The sequence below is a fragment of the Salmo salar genome, unplaced genomic scaffold, assembly GCF_905237065.1.
Source record: "Salmo salar unplaced genomic scaffold, Ssal_v3.1, whole genome shotgun sequence".
Lineage (NCBI taxonomy): Eukaryota > Metazoa > Chordata > Actinopteri > Salmoniformes > Salmonidae > Salmo > Salmo salar.
The window spans coordinates 10,001-21,670 of record NW_025549043.1 but is presented as its reverse complement, the minus strand read 5'-3'; the positions used below and the strand labels follow the sequence as shown (position 1 = coordinate 21,670).

General features: G+C 48.2%; 1 protein-coding gene across 1 annotated transcript in view; it reads left to right on the top strand.

Moving 5' to 3' along the window:
- Nucleotides 1–2,214: 2,214 nt before the first annotated feature.
- Nucleotides 2,215–11,670, top strand: part of LOC123735091 (adhesion G protein-coupled receptor L3-like) — a 17,096-nt gene continuing 7,640 nt past the window's right edge. The window contains exon 1 of the mRNA XM_045712974.1: nt 2,215–2,356. Within this exon, the coding sequence (XP_045568930.1) occupies nt 2,226–2,356 (131 nt within the window). The 5' untranslated portion in view covers nt 2,215–2,225. The remainder of the gene's footprint in view (nt 2,357–11,670) is intronic.

Sequence of the window (11,670 nt, the reverse complement as noted above, 5' to 3'; positions counted from 1 at the left end):
TCTCTCTCTCCCTCTCTCTCTCTCTCTCCCTCTCTCTCTACTACATCTCTCTCTCTCTGTCTCTCTTTCTCTCTCTCTCTACCCCCCTCTCTCTCTCTCCTCTCTCTCTCTCTCTCTCTCTCTCTCTCTCTCTCTCCTCTTCCTCCTGTCTCCTCTAGTAGTCTCCTTTCTAACCCCTACATCTCTCTCTCTCCTCTCCTCCTGTCTCCTCTAGTAGTCTCCCTTTCTAACCCCTACATCTCTCTCCTCTCCTCCTGTCTCCTCTAGTAGTCTCCTTTCTAACCCCTACATCTCTCCTCTCCTCTCCTCCTGTCTCCTCTAGTAGTCTCCTTTCTAACCCCTACATCTCTCCTCTCCTCCTGTCTCCTCTAGTAGTCTCCTTTCTAACCCCTACATCTCTCTCTCCTCTCCTCCTGTCTCCTCTAGCAGTCTCCTTTCTAACCCCCTACATCTCTCTCTCCTCTCCTCCTGTCTCCTCTAGTAGTCTCCTTTCTAACCCCCTACATCTCTCCTCTCCTCCTGTCTCCTCTAGTAGTCTCCTTTCTAACCCCTACATCTCTCCTCTCCTCCTGTCTCCTCTAGTAGTCTCCTTTCTAACCCCTACATCTCTCTCTCCTCTCCTCCTGTCTCCTCTAGTAGTCTCCTTTCTAACCCCCTACATCTCTCCTCTCCTCCTGTCTCCTCTAGTAGTCTCCTTTCTAACCCCTACATCTCTCTCTCCTCCTGTGTTCTCTGGTAGTCTCCTTTCTAACCCCTACATCTCTCCTCTCCTCCTGTGTCCTCTAGTAGTCTCCTTTCTAACCCCTACATCTCTCTCTCCTCTCCTCCTGTCTCCTCTAGTAGTCTCCTTTCTAACCCCTACATCTCTCCTCTCCTCCTGTCTCCTCTAGTAGTCTCCTTTCTAACCCCTACATCTCTCTCCTCTCCTCCTGTGTCCTCTAGTAGTCTCCTTTCTAACCCCTACATCTCTCCTCTCCTCCTGTCTCCTCTAGTAGTCTCCTTTCTAACCCCTACATCTCTCTCTCCTCTCCTCCCTGTCTCCTCTAGTAGTCTCCTTTCTAACCCCTACATCTCTCCTCTCCTCCTGTCTCCTCTAGTAGTCTCCTTTCTAACCCCTACATCTCTCCTCTCCTCCTGTCTCCTCTAGTAGTCTCCTTTCTAACCCCTACATCTCTCCTTCTCCTCCTGTCTCCTCTAGTAGTCTCCTTTCTAACCCCTACATCTCTCTCTCCTCTCCTCCTGTCTCCTCTAGTAGTCTCCTTTCTAACCCCTACATCTCTCTCCCTCTCCTCCTGTCTCCTCCTAGTAGTCTCCTTTCTAACCCCTACATCTCTCCTCCTCCTCCTGTGTCCTCTAGTAGTCTCCTTTCTAACCCCTACATCTCTCCTCTCCTCCTGTCTCCTCTAGTAGTCTCCTTTCTAACCCCCTACATCTCTCTCTCCTCTCCTCCTGTCTCCTCTAGTAGTCTCCTTTCTAACCCCTACATCTCTCCTCTCCTCCTGTCTCCTCTAGTAGTCTCCTTTCTAACCCCTACATCTCTCCTCTCCTCCTGTGTCCTCTAGTAGTCTCCTTTCTAACCCCTACATCTCTCCTCTCCTCCTGTCTCCTCTAGTAGTCTCCTTTCTAACCCCTACATCTCTCTCTCCTCTCCTCCTGTCTCCTCTAGTAGTCTCCTTTCTAACCCCTCACATCTCTCCTCTCCTCCTGTCTCCTCTAGTAGTCTCCTTTCTAACCCCCTACATCTCTCTTCTCTCCTCCTGTCTCCTCTAGTAGTCTCCTTTCTAACCCCTACATCTCTCTCTCCTCTCCTCCTGTCTCCTCTAGTAGTCTCCTTTCTAACCCCTACATCTCTCTCTCCTCTCCTCCTGTCTCCTCTAGTAGTCTCCTTTCTAACCCCTACATCTCTCCTCTCCTCCTGTCTCCTCTAGTAGTCTCCTTTCTAACCCCTACATCTCTCTCTCCTCTCCTCCTGTCTCCTCTAGTAGTCTCCTTTCTAACCCCTACATCTCTCCTCTCCTCCTGTCTCCTCTAGTAGTCTCCTTTCTAACCCCTACATCTCTCCTCTCCTCTCCTCCTGTCTCCTCTAGTAGTCTCCTTTCTAACCCCCCTACGTCTCTCTCTCCTCTCCTCCTCCAGATTGCGTGTGCTGTCTTCGCGGCCCTGCTCCATTTCTTCTTCCTGGCAGCGTTTACCTGGATGTTCCTGGAGGGGTTCAGCTGTACATCATGCTGGTGGAGGTGTTTGAATCAGAACACTCCAGAACCAAGTACTTCTACCTGGCAGGGTACGGGGTACCAGCTGTTATTGTGGCCGTCTCCGCTGCTGTGGACTACAGGAGCTACGGCACAGACAGAGTGTGAGTAGGGAGGGAGGGATATGGTTAACCAGCTGTTATAGTGGACTATGGGAAGGGGAGGAAGGAGGAGGGGGGGGCATGGGAGGGAGGGAGGGAGGGATATGGTTAACCAGCTGTTATAGTGGCTGTGGGAAGGAGGAGGAGGAGGAGGGACATGGGAGGGAGGGAGGGATATGGTTAACAGTTAGTGCTGTGGGAGGGAGGGAGGGAGGGAGGGAGAGAGAGAGAGAGAGAGAGAGAGAGAGGAGGGAGGGAGGGAGGAGGGAGGGAGGGAGGGAGGGAGGGAGGGGAGGGAGGGAGAGAGGAGAAAGAGGGAGGGAGGGAGGGAGGGAGAGGGAGGGAGGGAGGGAGGAGGGAGGGAGGAGGGAGGGAGGGAGGGAGGGAGGAGGGAGGGAGGGAGGAGGGAGGGGAGGGAGAGATATGGTTAACCAGCTGTTATAGTGGACTATGGGAGAGAGGGATATGGTTAACCAGCTGTTATAGTGGACTATGGGAGAGAGGGATATGGTTAACCAGCTGTTATAGTGGACTATGGGAGGGGAGGGATATGGTTAACCAGCTGTTATAGTGGACTATGGGAGAGAGGGATATGGTTAACCAGCTGTTATAGTGGACTATGGGAGAGAGGGATATGGTTAACCAGCTGTTATAGTGGACTATGGGAGGGAGGGATATGGTTAACCAGCTGTTATAGTGGACTATGGGAGGGAGGGATATGGTTAACCAGCTGTTATAGTGGACTATGGGAGAGAGGGGATATGGTTAACCAGCTGTTATAGTGGACTATGGGAGGGAGGGATATGGTTAACCAGCTGTTATAGTGGACTGCGGGAGAGAGGGATATGGTTAACCAGCTGTTATAGTGGACTATGGGAGAGAGGGATATGGTTAACCAGCTGTTATAGTGGACTGTGGGAGGGAGGGATATGGTTAACCAGCTGTTATAGTGGACTATGGGAGAGAGGGATATGGTTAACCAGCTGTTATAGTGGACTATGGGAGGGAGGGATATGGTTAACCAGCTGTTATAGTGGACTATGGGAGAGAGGGATATGGTTAACCAGCTGTTATAGTGGACTATGGGAGAGAGGGATATGGTTAACCAGCTGTTATAGTGGACTATGGGAGAGAGGGATATGGTTAACCAGCTGTTATAGTGGACTATGGGAGAGAGGGATATGGTTAACCAGCTGTTATAGTGGACTATGGGAGAGAGGGATATGGTTAACCAGCTGTTATAGTGGACTATGGGAGGGAGGGATATGGTTAACCAGCTGTTATAGTGGACTATGGGAGAGAGGGATATGGTTAACCAGCTGTTATAGTGGACTATGGGAGAGAGGGATATGGTTAACCAGCTGTTATAGTGGACTATGGGAGGGAGGGATATGGTTAACCAGCTGTTATAGTGGACTATGGGAGAGAGGGATATGGTTAACCAGCTGTTATAGTGGACTATGGGAGAGAGGGATATGGTTAACCAGCTGTTATAGTGGACTATGGGAGGGAGGGATATGGTTAACCAGCTGTTATAGTGGACTATGGGAGAGAGGGATATGGTTAACCAGCTGTTATAGTGGACTATGGGAGGGAGGGATATGGTTAACCAGCTGTTATAGTGGACTATGGGAGGGAGGGATATGGTTAACCAGCTGTTATAGTGGACTATGGGAGAGAGGGATATGGTTAACCAGCTGTTATAGTGGACTATGGGAGGGAGGGATATGGTTAACCAGCTGTTATAGTGGACTATGGGAGGGAGGGATATGGTTAACCAGCTGTTATAGTGGACTATGGGAGAGAGGGATATGGTTAACCAGCTGTTATAGTGGACTATGGGAGGGAGGGATATGGTTAACCAGCTGTTATAGTGGACTATGGGAGAGAGGGATATGGTTAACCAGCTGTTATAGTGGACTATGGGAGAGAGGGATATGGTTAACCAGCTGTTATAGTGGACTATGGGAGGGAGGGATATGGTTAACCAGCTGTTATAGTGGACTATGGGAGGGAGGGATATGGTTAACCAGCTGTTATAGTGGACTATGGGAGGGAGGGATATGGTTAACCAGCTGTTATAGTGGACTATGGGAGAGAGGGATATGGTTAACCAGCTGTTATAGTGGACTATGGGAGAGAGGGATATGGTTAACCAGCTGTTATAGTGGACTATGGGAGGGAGGGATATGGTTAACCAGCTGTTATAGTGGACTATGGGAGAGAGGGATATGGTTAACCAGCTGTTATAGTGGACTATGGGAGGGAGGGATATGGTTAACCAGCTGTTATAGTGGACTGTGGGAGAGAGGGATATGGTTAACCAGCTGTTATAGTGGACTATGGGAGGGAGGGATATGGTTAACCAGCTGTTATAGTGGACTATGGGAGGGAGGGATATGGTTAACCAGCTGTTATAGTGGACTATGGGAGAGAGGGATATGGTTAACCAGCTGTTATAGTGGACTATGGGAGGGAGGGATATGGTTAACCAGCTGTTATAGTGGACTATGGGAGGGAGGGATATGGTTAACCAGCTGTTATAGTGGACTATGGGAGAGAGGGATATGGTTAACCAGCTGTTATAGTGGACTATGGGAGGGAGGGATATGGTTAACCAGCTGTTATAGTGGACTATGGGAGAGAGGGATATGGTTAACCAGCTGTTATAGTGGACTATGGGAGAGAGGGATATGGTTAACCAGCTGTTATAGTGGACTATGGGAGGGAGGGATATGGTTAACCAGCTGTTATAGTGGACTGTGGGAGGGAGGGATATGGTTAACCAGCTGTTATAGTGGACTATGGGAGGGAGGGATATGGTTAACCAGCTGTTATAGTGGACTATGGGAGAGAGGGATATGGTTAACCAGCTGTTATAGTGGACTATGGGAGAGAGGGATATGGTTAACCAGCTGTTATAGTGGACTATGGGAGAGAGGGATATGGTTAACCAGCTGTTATAGTGGACTATGGGAGAGAGGGATATGGTTAACCAGCTGTTATAGTGGACTATGGGAGAGAGGGATATGGTTAACCAGCTGTTATAGTGGACTATGGGAGGGAGGGATATGGTTAACCAGCTGTTATAGTGGACTATGGGAGAGAGGGATATGGTTAACCAGCTGTTATAGTGGACTATGGGAGAGAGGGATATGGTTAACCAGCTGTTATAGTGGACTATGGGAGGGAGGGATATGGTTAACCAGCTGTTATAGTGGACTATGGGAGAGAGGGATATGGTTAACCAGCTGTTATAGTGGACTATGGGAGGAGAGGGATATGGTTAACCAGCTGTTATAGTGGACTATGGGAGGGAGGGATATGGTTAACCAGCTGTTATAGTGGACTATGGGAGAGAGGGATATGGTTAACCAGCTGTTATAGTGGACTATGGGAGAGAGGGATATGGTTAACCAGCTGTTATAGTGGACTATGGGAGAGAGGGATATGGTTAACCAGCTGTTATAGTGGACTATGGGAGAGAGGGATATGGTTAACCAGCTGTTATAGTGGACTATGGGAGAGAGGGATATGGTTAACCAGCTGTTATAGTGGACTATGGGAGAGAGGGATATGGTTAACCAGCTGTTATAGTGGACTATGGGAGAGAGGGATATGGTTAACCAGCTGTTATAGTGGACTATGGGAGGGAGGGATATGGTTAACCAGCTGTTATAGTGGACTATGGGAGGGAGGGATATGGTTAACCAGCTGTTATAGTGGACTATGGGAGAGAGGGATATGGTTAACCAGCTGTTATAGTGGACTATGGGAGAGAGGGATATGGTTAACCAGCTGTTATAGTGGACTATGGGAGAGAGGGATATGGTTAACCAGCTGTTATAGTGGACTATGGGAGAGAGGGATATGGTTAACCAGCTGTTATAGTGGACTATGGGAGAGAGGGATATGGTTAACCAGCTGTTATAGTGGACTATGGGAGGGAGGGATATGGTTAACCAGCTGTTATAGTGGACTATGGGAGAGAGGGATATGGTTAACCAGCTGTTATAGTGGACTATGGGAGAGAGGGATATGGTTAACCAGCTGTTATAGTGGACTATGGGAGAGAGGGATATGGTTAACCAGCTGTTGTAGTGGACTATGGGAGAGAGGGATATGGTTAACCAGCTGTTATAGTGGACTATGGGAGGGAGGGATATGGTTAACCAGCTGTTATAGTGGACTATGGGAGAGAGGGATATGGTTAACCAGCTGTTATAGTGGACTATGGGAGAGAGGGATATGGTTAACCAGCTGTTATAGTGGACTATGGGAGAGAGGGATATGGTTAACCAGCTGTTATAGTGGACTATGGGAGGGAGGGATATGGTTAACCAGCTGTTATAGTGGACTATGGGAGGGAGGGATATGGTTAACCAGCTGTTATAGTGGACTATGGGAGAGAGGGATATGGTTAACCAGCTGTTATAGTGGACTATGGGAGAGAGGGATATGGTTAACCAGCTGTTATAGTGGACTATGGGAGAGAGGGATATGGTTAACCAGCTGTTATAGTGGACTATGGGAGGGAGGGATATGGTTAACCAGCTGTTATAGTGGACTATGGGAGAGAGGGATATGGTTAACCAGCTGTTATAGTGGACTATGGGAGAGAGGGATATGGTTAACCAGCTGTTTTAGTGGCTGTGGGAGGGAGGAGGAAGGAGGAGGAGGAGGAGGAGGGGGCATGGGAGGGAGGGAAGGATATGGTTAACCAGCTGTTATAGTGGACTATGGGAGGGAGGGATATGGTTAACCAGCTGTTATAGTGGACTATGGGAGGGAGGGATATGGTTAACCAGCTATTATAGTGGACTGTGGGAGTGAGGGATATGGTTAACCAGCTGTTATAGTGGACTATGGGAGGGAGGGATATGGTTAACCAGCTGTTATAGTGGACTATGGGAGAGAGGGATATGGTTAACCAGCTGTTATAGTGGACTATGGGAGAGAGGGATATGGTTAACCAGCTGTTATAGTGGCTGTGGGAGGGAGGAGGAAGGAGGAGAGGAGAGGCATGGGAGGGAGGGAAGGATATGGTTAACCAGCTGTTATAGTGGACTATGGGAGAGAGGGATATGGTTAACCAGCTGTTATAGTGGACTATGGGAGGGAGGGATATGGTTAACCAGCTGTTATAGTGGACTATGGGAGGGAGGGATATGGTTAACCAGCTGTTATAGTGGACTATGGGAGGGAGGGATATGGTTAACCAGCTGTTATAGTGGACTATGGGAGGGAGGGATATGGTTAACCAGCTGTTATAGTGGACTATGGGAGGGAGGGATATGGTTAACCAGCTGTTATAGTGGACTATGGGAGAGAGGGATATGGTTAACCAGCTGTTATAGTGGACTATGGGAGAGAGGGATATGGTTAACCAGCTGTTATAGTGGACTATGGGAGAGAGGGATATGGTTAACCAGCTGTTATAGTGGACTATGGGAGGGAGGGATATGGTTAACCAGCTGTTATAGTGGACTATGGGAGGGAGGGATATGGTTAACCAGCTGTTATAGTGGACTATGGGAGGGAGGGATATGGTTAACCAGCTGTTATAGTGGACTATGGGAGAGAGGGATATGGTTAACCAGCTGTTATAGTGGACTATGGGAGAGAGGGATATGGTTAACCAGCTGTTATAGTGGACTATGGGAGAGAGGGATATGGTTAACCAGCTGTTATAGTGGACTATGGGAGGGAGGGATATGGTTAACCAGCTGTTATAGTGGACTATGGGAGAGAGGGATATGGTTAACCAGCTGTTATAGTGGACTATGGGAGAGAGGGATATGGTTAACCAGCTGTTATAGTGGACTATGGGAGGTGAGGGATATGGTTAACCAGCTGTTATAGTGGACTATGGGAGAGAGGGATATGGTTAACCAGCTGTTATAGTGGACTATGGGAGAGAGGGATATGGTTAACCAGCTGTTATAGTGGACTATGGGAGAGAGGGATATGGTTAACCAGCTGTTATAGTGGACTATGGGAGGGAGGGATATGGTTAATCAGCTGTTATAGTGGACTATGGGAGGGAGGGATATGGTTAACCAGCTGTTATAGTGGACTATGGGAGAGAGGGATATGGTTAACCAGCTGTTATAGTGGACTATGGGAGAGAGGGATATGGTTAACCAGCTGTTATAGTGGACTATGGGAGAGAGGGATATGGTTAACCAGCTGTTATAGTGGACTATGGGAGGGAGGGATATGGTTAACCAGCTGTTATAGTGGACTATGGGAGAGAGGGATATGGTTAACCAGCTGTTATAGTGGACTATGGGAGAGAGGGATATGGTTAACCAGCTGTTATAGTGGCTGTGGGAGGGAGGAGGAAGGAGGAGGAGGAGGGGGCATGGGAGGGAGGGAAGGATATGGTTAACCAGCTGTTATAGTGGACTATGGGAGGGAGGGATATGGTTAACCAGCTGTTATAGTGGACTATGGGAGGGAGGGATATGGTTAACCAGCTATTATAGTGGACTGTGGGAGTGAGGGATATGGTTAACCAGCTGTTATAGTGGACTATGGGAGGGAGGGATATGGTTAACCAGCTGTTATAGTGGACTATGGGAGAGAGGGATATGGTTAACCAGCTGTTATAGTGGACTATGGGAGAGAGGGATATGGTTAACCAGCTGTTATAGTGGACTATGGGAGGGAGGGATATGGTTAACCAGCTGTTATAGTGGACTATGGGAGAGAGGGATATGGTTAACCAGCTGTTATAGTGGACTATGGGAGAGAGGGATATGGTTAACCAGCTGTTATAGTGGACTATGGGAGAGAGGGATATGGTTAACCAGCTGTTATAGTGGCTGTGGGAGGGAGGAGGAAGGAGGAGGAGGAGGAGGAGGGGGCATGGGAGGGAGGGAAGGATATGGTTAACCAGCTGTTATAGTGGACTATGGGAGAGAGGGATATGGTTAACCAGCTGTTATAGTGGACTATGGGAGGGAGGGATATGGTTAACCAGCTGTTATAGTGGACTATGGGAGGGAGGGATATGGTTAACCAGCTGTTATAGTGGACTATGGGAGGGAGGGATATGGTTAACCAGCTGTTATAGTGGACTATGGGAGGGAGGGATATGGTTAACCAGCTGTTATAGTGGACTATGGGAGGGAGGGATATGGTTAACCAGCTGTTATAGTGGACTATGGGAGAGAGGGATATGGTTAACCAGCTGTTATAGTGGACTATGGGAGAGAGGGATATGGTTAACCAGCTGTTATAGTGGACTATGGGAGAGAGGGATATGGTTAACCAGCTGTTATAGTGGACTATGGGAGGGAGGGATATGGTTAACCAGCTGTTATAGTGGACTATGGGAGGGAGGGATATGGTTAACCAGCTGTTATAGTGGACTATGGGAGGGAGGGATATGGTTAACCAGCTGTTATAGTGGACTATGGGAGAGAGGGATATGGTTAACCAGCTGTTATAGTGGACTATGGGAGAGAGGGATATGGTTAACCAGCTGTTATAGTGGACTATGGGAGAGAGGGATATGGTTAACCAGCTGTTATAGTGGACTATGGGAGGGAGGGATATGGTTAACCAGCTGTTATAGTGGACTATGGGAGAGAGGGATATGGTTAACCAGCTGTTATAGTGGACTATGGGAGAGAGGGATATGGTTAACCAGCTGTTATAGTGGACTATGGGAGGTGAGGGATATGGTTAACCAGCTGTTATAGTGGACTATGGGAGAGAGGGATATGGTTAACCAGCTGTTATAGTGGACTATGGGAGAGAGGGATATGGTTAACCAGCTGTTATAGTGGACTATGGGAGGGAGGGATATGGTTAACCAGCTGTTATAGTGGACTATGGGAGGGAGGGATATGGTTAACCAGCTGTTATAGTGGACTATGGGAGGGAGGGATATGGTTAACCAGCTGTTATAGTGGACTATGGGAGGGAGGGATATGGTTAACCAGCTGTTATAGTGGACTATGGGAGGGAGGGATATGGTTAACCAGCTGTTATAGTGGACTATGGGAGAGAGGGATATGGTTAACCAGCTGTTATAGTGGACTATGGGAGAGAGGGATATGGTTAACCAGCTGTTATAGTGGACTATGGGAGAGAGGGATATGGTTAACCAGCTGTTATAGTGGACTATGGGAGAGAGGGATATGCTTAACCAGCAGTTATAGTGGACTATGGGAGGGAGGGATATGGTTAACCAGCTGTTATAGTGGACTATGGGAGAGAGGGATATGGTTAACCAGCTGTTATAGTGGACTATGGGAGGGAGGGATATGGTTAACCAGCTGTTATAGTGGACTATGGGAGGGAGGGATATGGTTAACCAGCTGTTATAGTGGACTATGGGAGGGAGGGATATGGTTAACCAGCTGTTATAGTGGACTGTGGGAGAGAGGGATATGGTTAACCAGCTGTTATAGTGGACTATGGGAGGGAGGGATATGGTTAACCAGCTGTTATAGTGGACTATGGGAGGGAGGGATATGGTTAACCAGCTGTTATAGTGGACTATGGGAGGGAGGGATATGGTTAACCAGCTGTTATAGTGGACTATGGGAGGGAGGGATATGGTTAACCAGCTGTTATAGTGGACTATGGGAGGGAGGGATATGGTTAACCAGCTGTTATAGTGGACTATGGGAGGGAGGGATATGGTTAACCAGCTGTTATAGTGGACTATGGGAGAGAGGGATATGGTTAACCAGCTGTTATAGTGGACTATGGGAGAGAGGGATATGGTTAACCAGCTGTTATAGTGGACTATGGGAGGGAGGGATATGGTTAACCAGCTGTTATAGTGGACTATGGGAGAGAGGGATATGGTTAACCAGCTGTTATAGTGGACTATGGGAGAGAGGGATATGGTTAACCAGCTGTTATAGTGGACTATGGGAGGGAGGGATATGGTTAACCAGCTGTTATAGTGGACTATGGGAGGGAGGGATATGGTTAACCAGCTGTTATAGTGGACTATGGGAGGGAGGGATATGGTTAACCAGCTGTTATAGTGGACTATGGGAGAGAGGGATATGGTTAACCAGCTGTTATAGTGGACTATGGGAGGGAGGGATATGGTTAACCAGCTGTTATAGTGGACTATGGGAGAGAGGGATATGGTTAACCAGCTGTTATAGTGGACTATGGGAGGGAGGGATATGGTTAACCAGCTGTTATAGTGGACTATGGGAGAGAGGGATATGGTTAACCAGCTGTTATAGTGGACTATGGGAGGGAGGGATATGGTTAACCAGCTGTTATAGTGGACTATGGGAGGGAGGGATATGGTTAACCAGCTGTTATAGTGGACTATGGGA